Source organism: Hesperophylax consimilis, chromosome 15, assembly GCF_061612785.1.
Source record: "Hesperophylax consimilis isolate HC1 chromosome 15, BYU_Hcon_1.0, whole genome shotgun sequence".
Lineage (NCBI taxonomy): Eukaryota > Metazoa > Arthropoda > Insecta > Trichoptera > Limnephilidae > Hesperophylax > Hesperophylax consimilis.
The window spans coordinates 1,464,382-1,487,737 of record NC_142850.1 but is presented as its reverse complement, the minus strand read 5'-3'; the positions used below and the strand labels follow the sequence as shown (position 1 = coordinate 1,487,737).

Here is a 23,356-nt window from a genome sequence, read left to right as displayed (position 1 = left end):
CCTTAAAAGAATAACAATATTTAACAAATCAAAATATTTCACAACAAATGTAGATATAATATGTCTCGACGCCATCTAGTGGGAAATTTAGCACTGACAAAGCCTATCCTACATAAATGAAGTTGGTTGTAAAGTTGGTGCAGGTGAAAAAAATATAACAATCAGTAATTGTTGATTGAAGTACTAGTACATAGTGAATTATTTGGCGTGGTGGAATCATCAGAAGGCGCGGGTTCAATTCCCGTCGGCGGCATTTATTTTTACTCGGAAGATATTTTCATCATTTTTTTAATGACATAGCTCACATTTTAATGAGTAACTACCAACTGTCCGAATGCAGTTGAACTATGTCATCCTATTTTGGAATATTTGCTGATGTGGAATGAAATTGATTTCTTTACTTTGTGGAAATATTCTATGCGTGAAGGACGTGGGGTGGGGGAGGCAAATAAGAGGGCTGGGAAGAACTTTTCTATTAAAATCTGGTGACTAAACATAGGTATATTTATTTAAAGTAACGACGAATATATTTTAAGCGATGGAGGATCTTCCATTCTTGCAAGGTGCAAACATGGAACTTGAGTGGTTTTATTTATTTTTCTTTAAATTTAATATAGGAATACGGAAATATTTTTTATTTGTAAAAATTCGGATTTTGAACATTCAACCAATGGATCTAGATGCAAAGCCTTAGTAAAAGTAATAATTATTTGAGATTAAACATTTCAAATTGCTTTTATGACATATGGTTATTAGGTTGTTGTTTATCCTTTAGCATACTGCGCACTTATTACTAGTACTACCTCACTATTTTTTATTATTATGTCCATGGGGACTTAAGCGCTTTATGAAATCTTATATTATTTTTTAAATACTATGTTGAATCCCAATGGGCATCTAAATAAAAAAATAAACGTAAAAATAGAAAAAACACAAGTTTAATCAATACCTACTATTCCGCAATGCTTTAAATGATTAATTAAGGTTCATCTCCATTTTTAAAGAGGTAAAGATTTTAACAATATTTTTTTTTTTGAAAAATGATGTTGCTTGTGTAGAGGAACTCCAGAAGTAGTGAAAAGAGAGGGTGGGCCTGCAATGTAAGGAGGCGGGCGGGTACACGGGCGCCTAGAGGCACACTTTGGTAATAATAAGAATAATTATTATTATTTTTGGATTTTTTACGAAGCGCCGTTTTCGTGGGCGCTAAAATATTGTACGTAAATACTTAAAATGTCGTATATGTATTATATGTCGTAATAAATGTATTATTTTATAATCCGCCATTATTTTATTGAGAACATTTGTATATAAAGCAGAATTGAATGAATACGGAAAGGCCACTTGATTAATGGCCAATAAATAAAAATCCAACTATTAAACGTCAATAAAACAAACTATCACTAGCCTTCAAGTTATCGGTTATGTCTAGGAGAATGACTTCATATTAATTTTGAGAAAATATATTTATTGCAATACTAAATGTAATCGTTCTTTCATCGACATATATTTAATTAGATTTTTAGAAGTAGATTTAGTAGTAGGTTTAGTATTAGAAAGGCAACTCAATAAATAAATCTATTTATATTATTCATTATATTTTTAACACGTAGATTTTATTGGGAATAATTACGGATAAGGAAAGACAGATGTTCTCGGGTAACAAATTACTTGAAAATATTTGTTCATACTTGCTATTAAGTATACCCTGATGAAGTAATCATTGGTTACGAAACAAGTTGGTTTCCTAAACAATAAAAAAAGTGGTTAAAACTAAGTGATTATTTATTTTGAAGAAAAATGGTGTCACTAAATAAGTTTACTGTGTTTGAAAAATTGAAAATATTTAAGTTTCTTACACTTTCATCGTTATCTACATTTTAAATATGATTGCTTGTGAAATGATCAAGAGCCGCAGTTGGAACCCGACGCTTTAGACCAACCACTAATCTACATGAAAAATGATTTTCCATGAAATTCAACTGTCTTATCCGAAAATTCAAAACTCGGTTTTAAAATTCATTTTTCTTATTGAAAAATTTAAATTCATACCTCTATATAGGATGTCCGGGGGTAAAGTGCGCTAACTTCGGGAGGTGATAAGGTAAAATATAACTTTTTGGAAATTCCATTGTTTTTTCCCGCACAAAATATATTTGTCCACATGTTTTTCTCCATAAAAACAATTCCATTTTTTTTAAACTAAAAATTACCTTAAAGCGTTGAAATTACGAAAAAGTTCTTTATCTTTTTACCCCCGGACACCTTATACAGCGGAAAGTGGCTATTTATCGGGTACATTTTTTTAGGATGAACACATAACTTCACACGTTTATCATGATTATTGGATGAAAATAATTCAGCCGCTATGCTTAAGAGCGCCAATTGTTGGGTAACACGAAAATTGAGCGTAACACGAAACTTTCATACAAATAGCTACAGAAACCTAAGAGAAGATATTGCGAAGACAAATCAAAATAATGCACGATGTGTGAATTTTATCACACTGGTTGTTATTTAAAACAATATTGATCATAAAAACACTTAGCTCGTTAGCGAAATACGACAATAGAAATGTGCCTATATATAAACATTTATTCGAATTTTTAATTAACCTGTCACAATGGTAAGATCGTCGCGTCGCAATCCAACACTGTCAGATCATCACGTCGCAATCCACCGTGGTCAGATTGTCGCGTCGCAATCCACCACGGTAAGATCGTCGCGTCGCAATCCACCATTGTCAGATTGTAGCGTCGCAATCCACCATGGTCAGATCGTCGCGTCGCAATCCACCGTGTTCAGATCGTCGCGTCGCAATCCACCGTGTTCAGATCGTCGCGTCGCAATCCACCATGGTAAGATCGTCGCGTCACAATCCACCATGGTCAGATCGTCGCGTTGCAATCCACTACGGTAAGATCGTCGCGTTGCAATCCACGATGATAAGATCTTCGCGTCACAACCCACCATTGTCAGATCGTCGCGTCACAATCCACCATGGTAAGATCGTCGCGTCGCACTCCACCATGGTAAGATCGTCGCGTCGCAATCCACCATTGTCATATTGTAGCGTCGCAATCCACCATGGTCAGATCGTCACGTCGCAATCCACCGTGTTCAGATCGTCGCGTCGCAATCCACCACGGTAAGATCGTCGCGTTGCATTCCACCATTGTCAGATTGTAGCGTCGCAATCCACCATGGTCAGATCGTCGCGTCGCAATCCACCACGGTAAAATCGTCGCGTCGCAATCCACCATTGTCAGATTGTAGCGTCGCAATCCACCATGGTCAGATCGTCGCGTCGCAATCCACTACGGTAAGATCGTCGCGTTGCAATCCACCATGGTAAGATCGTCGCGTCACAATCCACCATTGTCAGATCGTCGCGTCGCAATCCACCATGGTAAGATCGTCGCGTCGCACTCCACCATATACAGATCGTCGCGTCGCAATCCACCATGGTAAGATCGTCACGTCGCAATCCACCATGGACAGATCGTTGTGTCGTCTCGCCGATCGATACGTATACTCCAGTCGGCGTCAGTACCGACATATTGGGGTACACCCATTGATGTAGTATTTGGTCAATGGGTACACCATAAATTGAGTACACGGCATTGGGCAAATACCCGATAGTGGGAAACTCTCCTCTCCTACTACTGCTGTACTCGATAATTATGTGATGGAATTTTATTTTTGTTCTTAACAGATACATTCGTATGTTTATTGTAATTTTTTGTTTATTGTAATCTAATTTTTATTATTTTTTTCTGTTTGTCCTAAATTATGCAACTTGTCAAAATTATACTATGTAAAAGCTCTACGGGCGTAAAATGAATAATATTAATAAATAAACTTATAATCATTGAAATAAAATTGATAAACTCGACTGAAATCAACGAAAGTAACATCGGTTAGGTTAGGTCTAAGCAAATGTCTTGAGAATTATTAAGATTACGCAATATATTCATATTTTTCTTCATAATACAGAAAAATTTCAAATTTATTATGATATTGATGACTCCTATTGTATAATAATATTTCAGTGGTGACGGTTCAATGACCTCTATAACTAGGATTTGCTTTGATTTCGAAATTGCATTCAGCCAAGCAGTAAAGTAAGTACCTACCTACCTACCTGCTAAAATGAATCAATAATATTATATTTGAAATCCGTGAAATATCTTTGGTATACATTTTTGACAGATGAGGAAATTTTCAGATTACTAACTGTATTCATTCGAAAGGTAAATTTTTTGATCGTATTTTGGAAAGATGTGATCCTGTGGCAGGTGTTTTTTTAAATAAATACTTTCAACTTCTCAAATTCTACAATATACTATCCCGTGATTTTTCACGGGTCTGCGCTAGTTGGTAGTTTTTATAAACTTCGTTTACCGAATTGTAAATGTATTCAACTCACTATGATTATTTAAGGTGTTACGTAAACATATTTCTTTTGTGTAACGAACAGAAGAAAATAAATCACAAGTCAGAGAAAGTCTACATTAAATGCGTAAGAATATTTCCTTCCGCGTTCTCGCGTAATATTTAGTTATATTTATAAGAATATTCAGACGCCAAGATAGACACACGACTATTTCCTATGGTATACAAATAAAGGTACTTATATAAACAGTTAAGTTCCCGATATTGATTTGATAATAAGATACCGTATAAGTTTGTTTTTGCGTTGTGCTAAATGCGCGCCTAGTAAACAATGCAACAACCTGTTTCTCTAAATGTTATTCCGATAAAGTTATATGCCACACCTATAATATACCTAAATGCTTTAATACATTAGTAGGTTGTAGTGATGTTGACAATATTTGAAAATAAATGGAAAAGCACTAAGATGGTGTAGGAATTTATAAAATGAATCCTTCTCGTGAGCTGTTTACTTTTCCTCTGTAGTTTAAATAGCTTTCCCTCAACAATATTTTACTCTCCCATTAATAGCTGTGAGACCAAGAAACTTAGGTAATCAGTCAAACGTAATGAAACTCTGGACAGTCCAATGAAACAAGTGCGTTTGGATTGTACCTATCCTATCCGATACAATCAACCTTTGTGGCAGATTGCTAATTCTTTATCTCCAAACTAAGAGGTTGTAGGTTCATCGAGTTGATAGAGTCGTTTACAACATATTAATACAAGTATTAAAAAAATATATTTTATACAAATTGTGCGATATTCGCGTAGACTATCGACACATGGGTTAGATTATAATGGTTATAATCTAGGCAAGTATGTGTCCGTGTAAATTAACGCTCTGTTCGCTGAACCAAAAAGATAGGTATTCGCCAATGTGACTTACGGAAGAGTTGGTTGTGACGTTCTATAATATGGTTATTTTGGTAGCGCTCGTATGGTGGAGGAATTCACAGGTACTCGTATAAGATTGAGCTAATTATAACTCCGGATAAAATTCAAATTGACACATCGGTTCTTTTATCGGTACGGTGTTGTTGTTAACTGTCATTAGATGACGTTTTCGCTACGGCGCCGGCGGCTAAATTAAGCTCAAAGCAACAGTGCGCAGATTAAAACCAGTAAAATTTGAATCCTAGCCTCCTTATTGGTTGGAGCGGAAAAAGTAAAAATAAACCTTTTTTCACTTTCAATTCAGATAATACAATTTGGAAGGCAAATATGTATACCGCTACCCCGGGAACCATTTAATCAACACTCCTACCATAGGTCCCTCAATTGGTTCGCTACGTTTGGTAACTTAGCAGGGGTGGCCGGTTTCATGGGGTGAGGTTTGTCTAGGTCTTGGCGGCGGGAGTGTTTGCCCACCTACTGGGTGGCGGGTCGTACCCATCGCCTGGAAGGCACCCACAGCACTGGAAGGCACAAAACTCCCAAATCCGAGATGCCATCGAACCACTCATATAAAAAAAACATAAACATAATGGTTTAATAGGATCCACGCGCTTGAAAAACTGGTTTTTATTTACATTTATTTACTTTTCCGGTAGATTTAGCTAACGATTTGCAATGAATATCCGAGTTTATTTTAATGCGATACTTTAAAATTCTAGTCAGATTATTTAAAACCATGATTCGGTACTTAAGTAATGTCCTTATCACATTTTATAATCATTAAACTTTTAGATTTAATGTAATTTAATGTTAAACAAACCCTAAAGTTGTTCGCGGAATTTGATTAAAGTGTTTATTGTATAGAATGCTGTTTTAAAAAAAAATTGTGAGATTGATGATAAAATAATACAGGATTAACGGTTATTATTCCTTAATTCTCATAAATAAGAAACAAAGTGCCAAAAGCGTGAGTTGCCAATATATTTTGTATGTTTTCATCTGTCTTTTGATTTTTTTAAAGTTTTCTTTGAATGGATTCGTAGATTCGACCGATTAGACCCCTTTATTTTTTTTTTAAACGAAGTTACTATTAAATGATTCTAGAAGCCCTTGAATATCTCTACACGTCACAACATACATTTATATATACCAAGAAGTTTAAGTTTTATGATCAAAGGCAGTTTGTTCTTGTTTATAAAGCTAGTGGAGAGACAACATTTATAAAGAAGGAACATAGAAAGGAATAATAAAGAAAAAGCAAATATAAACACGTTTCCATGACAGTGAACAACACATGCACAGCCTTTGCTTCTGGCGTACCACAGACAGCCCCAATGAGAGATAGTGAGAAGTGTGACAGGAAAGTAGTCCTACGAACCCTTCATACCGTCCCCGGCAACACAATGGCCAGACGTAACTCCTAAGACGGTGGGATAGTGGAGAACAGATTTCTGAAGAACCCTGGGGATTTATTAATTCACTATAGTTGTAAAGACCACAAGAGAAATGGAGATCAGGGTCGGAGGGAACCTCCTATTTCACTTCTACCGCTATCTCAGGGGTGGTGCAGTGAACAGTGCAGGAAACTAAGCGCTTTCAGAAGACCGAAAATAAAGGCACCACGTGTGCCAGGCAGGGACATCCCATCGATTTGTAGAATCAAAAGAAGGTATGGCATGGAACGGCGCCCACCGTGGCAGAGCTACGGACAAAATGCGTGAACTACCAAAGCAGCGAAGCCAATGAAAGTTAAAGGTTTAGTGTGAGGGTAGAAAAAATGACCGGTCGCCGCTGAACGTAGTTGCGATTAGCAGTAGGTATGTAGTATTGGTGAACGATTTTGGTGAGACCCTTAATTTCGCGCGGTTTCTTGCTAATAGTGATTCATGATATTCAAGGGACGGGAACATATAATTCAAAGATACGGATAAAACACATTGAAAGTATGCGGTTATCAAGGGCGAGCAGGTCAGTTCAATGCACTAACAAACTGTATTAATGAATATGCGTGAAAGTGGCTGAAGAGTAGTTGGAAATCGTAATAAATGACTATCTACAATATATAAAGTCCTTGGTACAAAATAGGACTGCAACGTCTATAAGGGCAAAGTCGTTTGGAAATGCACGACGATGTTTAAAAAAAATTTAAGCAATAAATTTTTTGCTGTATCGTATTTGAGAAAAATACTAAAATACACATCCATCTTCTAATTTTGTTAATAAATTAATAAGTCACGCAAGGTAGGTACATTTCGAGGGACTGTTACTCCCTTGGATCCCATGCAGGGAACAAAGCAATTTATATATTTTAGGGGGACTTTAATCAGGCGTGGCGCAAATAAGAAGTAGATTGACTATCAAGAAAATTGATCAATACGAAATGGATAAATTCAGATCTTACTACTTCTCCCTGTAGGCTTATTACTGAGAAACCTGTTTACTGTTTGACTATCTTTGATTCCTTCCCATCGGAATCGTCGAACTTAAAAACAAAACTTTGTTGTTGAAGGCCCTTCAAGCAATACGTTGGTAAAGCTAGACCGCGCGCAAAATAAGGTGCGCACGTCTTTGGCCAGACGCAGAAAGGGCGTGATTTATTAGTTGTTCACACGCGTTTATTGGCGGCTTGCACTGGCACATACCTCCCGCACATAGCTTCATCCCAGACAAAGCAAGGGAACAGTCTGTATTTGGTCAAAACTCTGCATGACTTTATCTCATCTACCAGGCACCATAAATTATTGTGTGGCTCCAATTATAAGATGAATTCGAAACTGATATTTGATAACTTTATTACTAGGAGAACTTATAACATTAGAATTGGTCCCTACCTGATGAGTTTCAGTAGAGAAGTCTCGCTCTCTGATAGCTTCCGCTTGGCTGCACCGGCACTCAGCTCACAAATCAGTTTCGGGAGGCAGGCGTTCTTTATGGTGGCTATGACCTCCGACCTGCTCTGACCACCTGTAACAAGAATAATTTGCTTCCATTAGGAACATTCAGAAGCAGGAACATATTAGTTCTGATCGTCAATTTCAAAAAAGGACAAGACAGCAAAGATCAACGGTATATTTAGAATCGTAATAAATATACAATCAATCAAATCATTGGCATTAGAAAAAAAACAAGATAAAAATAAAATAAATTAGAAACAAACATATCTAACCCGTGAGAAAAATTAAACGTGTATTTTGATTGTAAAGAAGCATGCGGTTCGGGTTTTATTAATCAGGAATTTGGCTTGAACTAAATTAATTAGTTTGGGTACACGATGAATAATCTACAGATCGAGTTCAAAGTACATACATAAGTAGTTCAAAAAATAAAATTCATCAGAAAAAAAAATTCTTTAAAAACATCAGGTGTCTCTCTTATACTCAATCAATCAGGGTTGTGTAACAGGTGAAGAAAGGAGATTGGTTTCAAAATAACGCAAGTTTTATAAACTAGACAATTTTATTGTATAATCCAGAAATTTTCATATAAGACTTCATAGGATGGAATGTCGGTAAGTTTATTGTATTACGAATTACGCTTGCGAGAATCCGTTACTACCAAACTTAACCTTATAGTTAGGCCACTTTTTTCGGTTCAGATGGCTGCCATTCTGAAAGCATTAAAATTAGCAAATTCTTGGAAATCTTAAATTGCTTGTAATAATGTAATAATATAGATACACGAATCGCTTTGTTAGAATCAAAAAGATTGCGAGTATCTCGAAGCAAAACGGAAAGTGAATGGTAGTGCCATTAACAGGCAGCGACTGCCTCATGGCTAACTAGAAGCCTTAAATGAATTAACGCCGCGTTATATCCATATCTACTTTTTGCAAACAGAAACAAGAAGAAAGATTTAAATTAATGTCAAGACGAAAAAATGTAATTGTTGGTAACTACATACGGGATTTGATTACAACGTAATATCTAGGATTCCTCTTGTAAGAAAAAGTACGTATTCTTTTACTTACCTACTGCTGATAGATACTACACGGCTTCGCTTAAAATAGATTTTTTGCGTATTCTATTTAAATATTCAATTTATATTGTCCCCTTGTATTCCTTATAGGAAAACACTGACCGTCTTACTAATTAGATTCTCAAACGCCCATTCAATGCTTGTGTGGTAAAGCCGGCCTTGAGTCTGGTTTAAGACCGTTTTAATAAAAGAAAAGTAATGATTTCACTGTTCTGAGCTTACGCGCCGCGTAAAATTTACACCAAGTTTTTTTAGAGAGGATGTAACATTTCAAATAAATAATGCCGTTAATAATGGGTCATTTGAATTAAGAAGCATTGTTCTTATTCAACACCTTACCGATTGAAAAAATAAAACACCTTAAGTGAGCATTAAACTTCCTTATAGGTTTTTTCCACCCGTGCACGTCTAGTTGAAGTACGAAGCAATGTTAACTATCAGGATATGCTTTGTATTATTTTATATTTCCAAGGTTGAGTAGATCGCCTATTTGTAGTTTGTTTTTTTTTAACGTTTCAAACTGGTTGTATGATACATCGACACAGATTAATATAACGTGCTTATCGAATAATCCGATCGAAGTAAAATCAGCTTGTATAAACTTACGCAAGACACTAAGGAAAGGTATGCCGATAGATACGGTAGAAAGGCTTAATTTAATGATTTCATGCCAATTTTTGAGCACAGTCGCGTTGTTGATAGCCAGGCAGATATTGATAATGCAATAAATTATAAATCGACAAACTCTGACACCACTAGTGATGTCAGAAGGCCACGTAAAAGTAAACATACTAATTAATTGAAAATTTCGATTTCAAATAATAACTTTAAAAATATACATACATCCGCAATCTGCATGTACTTTTTGACACTAAAAAGGGAGTTAATTAGTCCATGAGCTCTTTAGTCATAACTAATAACTTTTGTTTCTCCAAGCTGGAACGGAATCAATTGATCGCGTCTTAGATGAATTAATTAAGTCTATGGATCGTGTATTGGATTTCTTTCAGTTCCAAGAGCTTGATTATTTCACCTCTATTCATTAGTAAGCCAGTTATTTTACATAACGAACCACATTATACAAAAAGTTGTGCATATTGACAGATTATCCAACACCTTGGAGGCGGCGCTAAAAGCAGCGGTTTTTGTCTACCGACTGTCGGAATCATATTCTGACTGTGCTCGCAAATATCGCTAACTGACCATAGACGACGGATATCGTCAATATCATATTGACATGGGCTTTATCGATCGTCCGTGCTAGACCTCCAGCATTTTGTTTTTTTTTTTACGATCCAACAGCTACCTACCTACGACATATGATTAGATTATTGTTTGAAACCTTATGATAAAAATAAAACAAATTTTTAACCACATTTGTACATTCATCACGTTTGTTCAGTTTGCAATGTTTTCTGTGTATTTCAAATGCGCCATATACATATATTAATATTATTATTTATTATTATTTTTTTACACATTTTGCTTCATTTTTTACTCCAATAACTCTCATAAGAAAATTGAGAGAACTCGATTTATGTATTGGACAATTTGTTTAGCGCCGCTTTTGTGAGATATCACCTCAGGGGCGCTTCATCAAAAACATCGTTGTTTTGTTTGGGAAATTCTTAAGAAAACTTTACCTTCACTTTTACCACGTTCTCATCATAATAAATAAGAAATAATTTTTAAAGTTAAGCCGATTGTTACGATAGCGGTCCGAGATATCTATTAATGATTTTGGTTATTTTTAGGAATTTATTAATGGATTCCATTATAAATATTTGAGAAAAAGAAGAAGATAGATAAAAAATACTTTTATAAAATGTGGTTGCCCGGTTTTATATGACCCTTAAACGCTGGAGGGGTTAAACATAACACCATAACACCACAGACTCTTACGTAGTCTCACGTCTCGATTACTGCAACGGCATTTATGCCAGCCTTCCAAAATATCAAATTGACAAACTTCAATCAGTGTTTAATTCAGCAGCACGGCTCATAACCGGGGTTTCTAAATATTCGCACATTTCAGAACACCTTCGTAACCTTCACTGGCTCAAGTGCCCTCAAAGAATCCAGTACAAACTGTGCTGGATGGTGTTTAAATCCATCAATGAAATGGCCCCACCCTACATCTCTGAACTATGCTTCCCGGAAAACACTGGTCTGAGGCAGTCAACGCTTAGATCAGCAACATCATCAGCTGTAGGCAGACTGATGGAACCTATGCGCAAGCCGAATACTAGTTTGGTGATCGCGCTTTCGGAGCATCTGGGCCGAAGGCTTGGAATAAACTGCCTCCGGAACTAAGATCCATAACAAGTCCAACAGAATTCAGGTCTTAACTAAAAACTTACCTTTTTAAGCTGTCGTACCCTTAAATTAAATATACCCATCCTAAGAGAAAGTCCAGTTATATTCAATTTTTCAATTGAGTCCTAAATCATGTATCTAAATTTCGCCAACAAACAATTAGATAATTTGAATTAAGTGTTAATCTCAAGTGACCTACCAGGTAAGTATTGTATTGTATATTTTCTCCATAAATAGTTAAGTAATAACATAGATCACTGTAGAAATGTATTATAAGTTTGTACAGCGCCCTTGAGGTGTTTTTGCACAGAAACGGCGCTATACAAGTCATCCAGGTATTATTATTATTATTATAATTGTGGCGGATTTGAGCACAGCCACTGCTAGCGTATTTCGCATACTAAAATTAAGGAAAAACAACGTACTTAATAATATATGCCTTCCGATATTGGATTTTCATCTCGAAATAAACAGTTACACCTCGAGCAGGTCAACAAACCCTTGGTGGGGATTTCACAAGTTGTATTTTACGCAGTTTGCATATTTAATATGATGCAAATTCAACTAACCTCAATGATTCACCATCAAACATGGTTAAAGTAATCATCTCGTCAAGTAATAGAGTTGCATGTTAGTAGCACTCAGCGGCACATACTTCGTATTTATTTTTTATAATACTTTAAAAACAGAAAAAAAATTCTCGCAACTTTCCGGAGTGGGTACGACTACGGAATCTCCAATTGTCGCATGTTGTGAGACTGAAGGAAGTGGGAAGGAGATGACATGAGGAAGAAGCAGGTTGGGAAGCGGAAACACGTTTTTAAAAAACGCAACGTTTCAATTCGAATTGGTGGTCTTTGGCCAGGACTATACTGAAATACCTACCGCTCTGGAACGCGCCGCTGAAGTATATATTTAAATATTTACAATATTTATCGGATATCTGATCTTATGGAGGGTAACAGGTATTAATGAAATAAAATTTTATTATTTTATTTTATTGTCCGTGCCAATATTTGAACCTGTGATCTCCGGATTTAAAAAAAAATTACAATTAAAATGGTGTTATAAGTTATAAGCACAGAATAAAGAAGAACACAATATATTGCTTTTGAATATATTCGTGATCCAAATATTTGGCTAATCGGACCTTAAATTTCCAATACAAACTGCGTTTCACGATGATTACGAAATTCAAATGGGATGAAGATTTACGTTGTCAGGCGAGCGCAAATGAGACACGCGTAGACACGTGTAGACACAAGTACTCCATGACAACTCAGAGCAGTGGCAATTCAACACACTTTTGAAAAGTGATATAAATTCATTAAAAGCATAAAAAGCTGTCCTATAAATCTAACCGAAAGTGACCTGTTAAACCCAGTTGTTTTTAAATCACTTTTCGTGACTTTTTTTCACTTTTCAAGAGTTTGTTGAAGTGTGTTGAATTGCCACTGTTCTGAGTTGCACGGTTACCGGTTATATTATAAGTAAAGACACTCATTCATAGCTTTAATTTTTATGAAATTTAGCATTAATTATTGAAAAAATAGCTTTAATTTTGTGTTTTCATAGCGTTTATAGCTAAATAGGATACCGTCAAATAAGAATAAAAGTCGGCAAGAGGGGAAAAACAATTAAATTAGCAAAATCACTTCAAACTCAACATGGCACATGTTTCTACAGTAGAGTGTGTCATATTCGTTCTACGATCTGTCAATACAAGATTATAGCGACAAAAAATATTTTTTTATAATCGCTAAAAACACCATTTATCGCTTTAATTTGCGAAAATATCGTTTATGCTATGAATGGTCTCTAGTTATAAGTAATGCTAATATGGAATATCCAACCAATATAAGCACGTGGAATTTGCTTTTAATAAAACTCTTGAAATGAGATGGCGGATAACATTAACGTTTTTCTGCCAGATATTTTTTGTTAACGAAACAATTATCCAGCTTCGATAAACTTTTTTGTTAAGATTTTTAAGTGCTGCCAATACCATTTCATGACTTGTTATTCATGAATAATTATGAATACTCGTATTACTTGTATTTCTGCTTGGATAATAATTTTATACCGTCGTTATCTCCGGGAGTCCATTGCCTATTCCTGTTTATCTCCTTCAAGGCGTTCTAGTTTTTTGTATGTAAGCTACCACTAATCAGCATTTTATAACCATTAGAGTTTGGCACAACTGGCATTCTGTATAACATTATGTAAAAATGGGTTAATACTTATTACCACGCGTTGGTGTTTTTTTTAGTCTTACGCCACCAAACGGAACTGCCGAATAGGCAAGAACCTACAAAAATGTGTGACTGAGCAGTAGAACTCATATTATTAATTCCTTACTCTTTTAGATTGTTCAAATCCAATAAGAACCTTTGCCTTCACTCAGGTGTTTTGACACAGAATAAAACTCCTTTATCCGAAAATTAAAATGCAATTACTCGTTTGAACATTTTATAAACCTTTCATTAATTGGTGGACTAACAATTATATTCTAGTAATTATACACGAAGAATAATGATCCTGTTAAAAAATTGATTCCATGCCAATTACCTTATAAATTATTCAGAATATATCGAGAATAAATATTATGACGGAATGCGACAATATCAGTATGTCATTACCAATATCAATATTTGTGTAAACACGTGTTCCGATGTCCTCATAAAACATTCGCTTTTAAGGCGATGCCATACGTAGTAATGCAAACTCATGTGTTTTTGGTTTGAAAATTTTGTCGCTTAGAAATGTTTCAGATGCTTTAATTAAATACTGCTGAGTAGAATACATCTTGACCTTTGAAATAATCGAGTATTTCTTAGATAAGTCTTTATGTATAAGGCCTATGAAAACTGCTTTAAAGTTCAAAATCTCGTACTTACGAACCCATTTTCGGTTATGATTTTATTGTGTAATGTGGCAAATTAAGTTATTTATAAAATTATCGAAAAAATTTTAAATATTTATGCCTGAACATCCACAAAATAAAATAAAAGGCACTTTTGGGCCATGTTTTTTTCTTGCATAAATCAAAACAGGCGGATGGTGTTAAGCGGGAATTTAAACATTATCGCCATCTACGTAAGGGTTGTTATTGATAGCGGCTCAATTTAAAATGTTACACAACGTAGTGCATCGCCTTAACTGATACTTTGTTAGGAACTCTGTCAATTCATTCATCAAAAATCTGCAGTCCCGTTTTTAACACTAAAACAAATAATTTCACCTGATTTTTAATAAATTATCAGTATTTCATTTATTTATTGGATGATTTTTATAGCGCCGCTTTTGTGAAATATCACCTCAGGGGCGCTGTATCAGTGACATACAACCAAGACTTATAACTTTAGTGACATCTCTTAAAACTTATGACCTAATAGCAAAGGACACAGAGAGATACCTATTTCCACATACATATTTTTGACAACAACAGGGGCCTTACTAATAAACGTGTTTTAAAATTTACACAACTGATAAGCAACCTTTAATGTAGGGTAAATGGCTGTTTATCAGATAAGTAAAATTTGAAACTCATTTATAAGTGAGAGGTATGTACCTATATAATGCTACGATAATAAAAATTGAAGATAACGTAATATTAAACATAATAATAATAATAATATTGGACAATTTTTATAGCGCCGCTTTTGTGAGTTATCACCTCAGGGGCGCTCAGTATAAGTATGATTTAACTAATTCGGAATGCCGCAAAATAAAAAACAAAAAGTGTAAAAAGCATGTAACCATCTTATTGTTGCTTGAACTTGTGATGCAGCCATCAAAAAGGTTGTACATAACCTCAAGGCTACCGGAACTGGCATCAAGTTCCAGAAAAAACTGACCCGACTTCACGTAGATTAAGTGTACTGGCTCGACACGTGGCAATCACAGTGGAAGGCATTATCTCACCTTGAGAAACTTGTAAAATAGAATTGTTACCTTCGCCGGTCTTACCGTGATTAATTTTGTAAATCATTGAACTTATTTTGAACAAATTATGCATCAACATCAATAGTCTGAACGCCAAGAAATAAGACATTGTTAGAAAGGATTTATTAGGCAGTTTGCCATCAGCAGCCAAGTGGAAGGATACATTGTGAATTATTACTTTTAAAATTATTATACCAAACAGATTTTATTGCGACATAGAAATACTTCGGGGGTTTAGGATCACAGGGGCCTATCTACAAAACATAGTTAATAAAAACGCAAATAAAAATTGGAATGCTCGTACATCCAACTGATATGCCCAATTGTATCTAAAGCTGTATCTACGAGATTACGAGATAATAGGTTTTTCCGAAACCAAGTTTAACTCAAAACACCAATTTTTGTAATTAGGCCCCTGTGATCCTAACCCCCCGAATTGGCTTCGACAATATTAACTCTTGTTCACTTCCGTTACGAGAAAAACGAAATTAATTTATTCATTCTATGTGTAATCTAGAGTATGTCGAAGGTAAGTTCTGTGATTTTTGTACAACTAAGAATATCTTCAACCAAACACTTTCAGTAATTGCAGAGAATATTTAAGGCGATCTCATAGTCCAGGTGACCTTAGAATTCGGAAGGGGCGCTGCATATTGGGATGGGTTATAGAATACTTGACAAGACTTGAAAACCAATAAGAGAAAGCCGAACGCCAGATGTATACCTCGCCAATTACGCCCATAAACGCACACTGGTAAAATTTGTCAAGAATCCAAAAATTTTAATAAAAAAATAATTAATTATGATGATCAAAATCACAGTAAAATCATACATTGTCGGCTTTATGTCGACTTAATATCGGTATAATCCATAACTTCCATTTATCAAATTTTACAGGAGGCACAAAAAACTGTTTTTTAAACTATTAGTTTTTTATTTTATTTATGTGACATCTCACAAGAGCAGGAAGGGTTTTATTAATGCGGGTCTTGAAGAGGTCTGGAATATATGAAGAAGAAATGTTCTTAAAATTTGTACAGTTTGTGTAGTAAAATTATGCAACAAATTTGAATTTTTAAATCATTTTTTAATATTTATTTATTGTTTAGGAACATTTATAGACTATTAACATGAAAAAAAAATCATTAGATAAGCGCTGCAAAAAAACTTATATGTCAACAGTCCACTTAAAAATGTTCACATCATGCACAGTTTAAGTGTCATTATACACTATGTATTAACAAAAAAATATAAACAGCAAAACGTGAGCAAAGGAAAAAAAAGAGATATCAAAAACAAAACATACAGATAAATATATGATCCAAGAAACAAAAGAAACAAAAATAAAACAGAAAACAAATAGAGTAAATAAAACAAAAAACAAACAAATATTCACAATCTATTGCTAATTTGCTTTTTAAAATAAGCGAGACTATTTGCTATATATCTATGTAATTACACTCAATAGAATTGTACAGACGACACATTCTAGACAATGGATTGAAGTATGCAATATTGTTCTTAAATAATTCTAGATGGAATATATTCTGATTCCTTAGATTATGTCTATTAGGAACTTTAATAAGAATATTGCTCACACAATGAGTTGCTTCAAGCTTGTCATGAATAATTTTGTGTAGACATATTAAGTCAGCAATTGTCTTCTTTTATCCAGGGTCGTAAAGTTGAAGTATTGGAGTCGTTCCTCATAAGACTGCAGTACGGAACTTAGTCCAAATTTAAATGATAACAACAATCTTAGAATTTTTTTTTTGTACAGATTCAATAGTTTTTTTAATATTTCAAGTAGTGTGGGTAGTTTATTAAGCAAATTTTCAAAAAATCACAACATAAACCGAACTTCCTGGTTGGAGTCAAAACTTAATACTTAAGGTTTCTTTTTAGATGAAATGGGATTTTAATGATGTCCTGTTGTTCAGTTTAGTGTTTACAAGAAATATCAGTTTCTTCTCAAAGTTAATCAAAAGTAGTAAAGTTTGATAATACATAGAGTGCGAAAAATGGCATGTCTAGATTTTTAGCTAAAAAAGACTTATTAATTAAAAAAATCTAAAAAAAGTTATTGTCTTCGAATTTTTTGTTTTGACATGATTTTTAGCTGATCTCAAATAAAAATTTGAAACAGAAAAATAAGAAAAAATATTTGGTCTTGTCTAAAGCCCCAGCAAGGCTGAGGTCCAGGGTTCATTGCGACTGTATCTTTTTCTATTTGTTGTTTCTAATTTTCGTTTAAAATAAGCATTCTTAGTAGTTTTTTATAACTGTAATTAAGAGTGAATTAATTCAAGTCTGTGTGAATTAATATTATACGATGTCCATGAGGAGTTTGACATTTATAGGAAATGTTTTATTCATCGTGTTTTAATTTTCGTTTTATTATAATCTCCACGTGTTGGTGATTGAAGTATACTAATGCATGGTATAATAAAACAGTGATATTAAACATATATCGCATACTGATGCACACAATGCTCAATGTTGATTGTCTGCACGAATATTTACACTTGGTCAAACTTAATGCGCGTCATATTTATACCACCCAAGAAGGGAATCCTTTTTATATAAAACTAGTAAACCCCGCAATGTCTTTCTCGACTTCTTCCAACATTCACTATTCTATACCTCAATGTTACTGTTAAAAAACTATATTACATCGAATTTAAGACGTAACTATACCCTAAAATAAAGCCAGAATCTTAACAACATAAGTGAAGCAGCCGTGCACAAAATTATGCGACGCGCGGTTCTTGACGACATAAGTGATGAAGACGTGTAAAATAATATTGGGCGCGTGGCGCGGCGTAATGGACGGACCCACGGTCGTCTTTGCCCAAGCACGCCAGGAATATCGAAAATCCGTTGTGTTTATTGTAATTATTTCTGATGAACGAACGGGAAGTTACTAATTCATCGTCTAGAGTCTAGATAAATATAATCTGGTGCCTACAGCTAATTTTATAATTGAAAAGGGTTTTATAAAGTTTTCAAACTATTTAACGTAAAATATTTTAATGGGAAGGTTCTGTTTTTATTAATGTTAAATTTAAATAACTTATGTATATCCATAGAGATCGCTCTAAATATAAATATTTGAGACTCTACTAATACTCCCGTTATTAGTCGTATGTCGCATTAGTTCGACTCCGTATCTCATTCCAGTGCAGAGATATTCCGCGGGCGCTCCCGACATCTTCTACTATTCAAATCACACTCTTGGTACTAATCAGAACAAACTTTTCAAAATTTTCAAAGCTATTTAAAGCAATGTCCGATTCTGAATGGTGATCTTTACCAGCGCGATACTGAGAGTACCTATCTACCATTGTGGTTTCCTAATCGTATAACTTGTTTGTAGCTTAGACAATACAGGAGCAGGTATTCAGCGTGGATGTCACTGTCCGAACCATTGGATTCCATCAGAGATGTGCAAAATGGGTACCAAAAACCATTTGAAATGCAAAATGGAAATGGGTCAAAACTTTTCCATTTGAAAATGCAAAATGGTTTTTAGAAAAGCATTTCAAATGCAAAATGCAAAATACCTATTTTCAAAATGCATTGAAAATGCAAAATGGTTTCTCAGGTCAAAAAATTAAAATAATTAAATTAAAATAATTTTTAAACAATTTTGTCATTTAATAATGGACATCAATGTAGAACAAACATATTACATGATGGTAAATCCAAAAACACCACGACTACAGATTATGAAACCACAAAATTTTGCGCGGGACTTTTGTTGCCAACGTAAAAAACATAGAAACTGCTATCTAACATTTAATATTACAGCGTCATGGCCCCATGTTCAGTATTTGAATCAGTATTTTTTGTAATGGTATCTCTCAATTGCCAGGGCTCTTACCAGGGAGCAACTTGACAAATGTAAATTATCTCGCATAGCGAGGTTGAGGACCGACTGATATTTGGGGCTTATGAAAAAAAGATGAGTGGAGATAGTAGGAAGAATGTTGCAAAAAAGCATTTAAAATGGAAAATGCATTGAGAAAAGCATTTAAAATGCATAATGGAAAATACCCATTTTGCATTTCCATTTGAAATGGATTTATTTGAAATACAGCACATCTCTGGATTCCATACATCACAATATAACTGAAGACGAACATATTTTCACGGGTCAGACAAATGTTTCTCAGTTCTTTATAAATTATTTAAGAAAAAAAGAAAATGGATCAACTTAAAGCACGTTGGGTTACTTGGCCTTGTTTTTTAGAGACTATTTTACCAATGTATCAATTTGTGGTTCGATGGTAATGGTTATGTATTAAGTCTCCGTGAAAAAGGTGCTCGTTAATTTCATTACCCACAAATGTACATGCTGATCTCAAAATGTTAAGTTTAGTGTCTTATGCAATCTTATGTAACAATATGCAATCCAATTTGAAATATTGCTTTACGTATTTTACACAGTCCGCGTTAACAACATGCCTGTAAGACTAGGTATGTAGTAATATGTTAACTTGCTACCGAGTACAATACATAGTAATTTTTCATAAATTTAATTGATCTTTTTTGACTGACAGCTGTAGAAATGAGATCTGATGAGAGATGATAGAGATATGTGAGTATCTGCAAAGAAGGTTTGGCTGATTTAAGCGTTATTAGAAAGATTTAAAAAAGGACGCTTAGATGGGCATGTATAGCGAATGGATTAAAAAAGGAGTGGTTGAGAAAGTCAGTTAGTTAGTTGTCAACAACTTCGCGAAGAGGTAACAATCGCTCTTCATCATCGCCTCGGAAAGTCTCATTAAAAATATATATTGGTAGAACTGGCGTAATAGCAGTCTGGTGATACACAGCAGTAATGTTGTAGGATTCCATTACGTTTTGATCTGGGTTAACAAACACTGGTGATACACAGCATTAATGTTGTAGGATTCCATTACGTTTTGATCTGGGTTAATGAACACGTGGGTAACCTGACTAAAAGACATCATTTTTTAATATTCAAAACCGTGTCGCGTCAAATTTATGGTCGACATATCATCCACACGTCAATACTGAAAACAGTTGTATTACATAACGCAAAAGCAAGATTACCTGTTACCTACTTCTTCCGCGTTCCGTTCTAACCGGCAGTATTATGGTAATGCATCAAGAGAAAGTATCCAATTGGGCCCGACTGCCTTACGTAATTCTGGCCAAAATAAGGCGGTAATAAAGACGTAATCTTTTTTTATTTATTCCGGAATGGTTACAGAGGAAATGCCGTGGACCAAAAACTTAAGACTGGTTTATAATACTCACGAAAAGAGGTCACGCCGTGTTTACGATCATCTGCTATTGATTGCTTTGTATTTTGAAAGGAAGGGATTGATCTCATTTCGATTGAAACGGTGTCAATTTATTTTGGTGCCTTTCAGAACTTATGGTCCAGAGTTTTTTTACATGACACTGATCAAGGGTACATAAGGTGATATTGTATTATACACAGGATATTGGGAGTTATTTTACATGAGACTGATCAAGGGTACATAAGGTATTGATATTTTATTATACACAGGATATTGGGAGTTTTTTTACATGACACTGATCAAGGGTACATAAGGTATTGATATTTTATTAAACACAGGATATTTTTTTTATCTTAGGTAGGGAAAATATCACAATTATATATGAAGTTCACAGTCAGTCGGGAATTGCTAGACTTGGTCCTGTGGACAACTCCAATTTCAAGCAAACTTTGAAATCGTTGCATAAAACCTGATGTGGTTGATATATTTGGGCAATATTACCTTTCTACAATAAAAAGTACACAGAGAAAAATGAGTATTACTAATTTATTAAATATCTAATTTACTAAATTATTGGTAATCTGGTTAAAAACGGGATTGCCGGCCGTGTCCTTTTAAACTTTTAGTAAATTCATAATATATCGGAACACATGTTCATGCATTTGCATTTTTGTTGATAATATACAATGACGAAATACGAAAATATTAGAATTAAAAACACGTGTTCCGACATCGTGATAATGCATTTGTGTCTTACTAAAATTTTATTAGGAATTCAATCAATTCATTCTTTAAGGTCCTACAATCCCCAATTTAATCGGATTACGAATAATTTGAGGAGATTCTCAATAAATTGCCAATATTCAATAAGTATTAGTAATTTTTCTTCGTGTAGGTACCATGGAATAAACTCAAAATTCAATGTCATAAGAAAAATAAGGTTAAATGTAACATTTTATAATTAGTTCATTCTTTTTTTGGTAATTCTTTGAAAACAACATTATAGATATTATTATCTAAAAATAATCTAACCTGAAATTTTCTTTTGGTAGGTATGTAGATTAAGTACAAAGATTAGAAATGAGAAAAAATTTGAAAGTATTCATATAAACTGTATTATATCTCGTCAGAAATTAAAATGGGATTGAGAGCACTGTAAATCTGGATTACCATAGTATCATAGGACTTCAAAAACGTAAATACCCTTAGAACTCTTTACTGCTCCTTGGTTCGCCCCCATCTTGAATATGCTTGTGTTATTCGGTTTCCTTTTTATGCTGTCCACATTCGACGCATTGAATCTGTTCAACATCGGTTCTTAAGAGGGATTGCTAGGAAGCTAGGTTTAGAAAAAGGCAAATACTCATATGATGAAATTGAACTAACTCTAAACCTCTCTCCTTTGGAAGTCCGTCGGGAAAGAAATGACCTCATTTGCTTCTTCAAAATTATAATTGGTATTATTGATTCACCCACTCTAATGCAACTCATTCCCTTCAATATCCCCTCGCAAAGACTCAGAAATAATGAACTGCTCTTCCTCAACCATCATTCGATAAATTATGGATATTATTCACCATTGTCCAGAATGTGTAGACTGGTCAACTCAAGTCAAAACCTTAACTTTTTTGGGATAAGTCTGAATGATTTTTGCCAGTCGCTAAACAAGTGACGGAATAATATAAGTGTCCTGTTGTCCTGACCCACGGCGTAGTCTTGACTTGATTCGACTTGTCACTTTATTTTCTTATATTATATCTACCATATGTCTTTGCTTTCACGTACCTTTGTCTACTCCTGTATTTTTCATTTTACTTTATTCGTGTTATTATTTTGCAATTTGGACGATTTCCGTTAGTAAATAAATAAACCGTTTTAGCACAGACATAGGAATTAATAGACGAGAAGATAACGGCGAGGGGTAAAATCAACTGTTGAAGAACGAAGGGCGTGAGGCTGACTGTGATTCGTCAATAAATCAATCTGACAGTAAATAGGCATCTCGCATTATAATATCACCATTTACTTCTTAAAAGTAAAATCTGCTTTTGAATGAATATACATTTTTACATGGGAGCGCAAATTACTCGCCACGTTATGAACAAATTTGCGAAGTCCAAATTCGGCAAAAAAATTCGGTTGTATTTTCAGAGTCGAATATTTCGTTTAAGTATTTAGTTAAGACACTTTTATAAATGTTCATAATTTACTTCCCAGCAACCAACCAGCTTTGTGTTTCGCGTCCAGACATGTTTCTACAACTGATCCATATTGTATGATGTGAATATGCTTAAAATAAAGTAAAATAATGCTTATATATGGAATGTAATACGACAATTGGGTTTATTCTCTTTTTCACATCTATTTTTACAAGTTTTCATAGTACAAGTCAACATTTTGCCGTGTTATTTCGTAAAATGAACCGATGATGCCTCGACCATAGTTCGCACAAGAATGATGACGTCACGTTTTCAAATTTCACTTGAGGCCATACGCCAGCACAGCCGGTTCCAATG

At 34.5% G+C, this 23,356-nt stretch overlaps 1 protein-coding gene across 1 annotated transcript in view; it reads right to left on the bottom strand.

The window, feature by feature from the left end:
* Positions 1–23,356, bottom strand: part of geko (olfaction protein geko) — a 43,863-nt gene that overhangs the window by 2,078 nt on the left and 18,429 nt on the right. Inside the window, exon 3 of the mRNA XM_089639919.1 lies at positions 8,163–8,295. Coding sequence (XP_089496045.1) covers positions 8,163–8,295 — 133 coding nt within the window. The remainder of the gene's footprint in view (positions 1–8,162; positions 8,296–23,356) is intronic.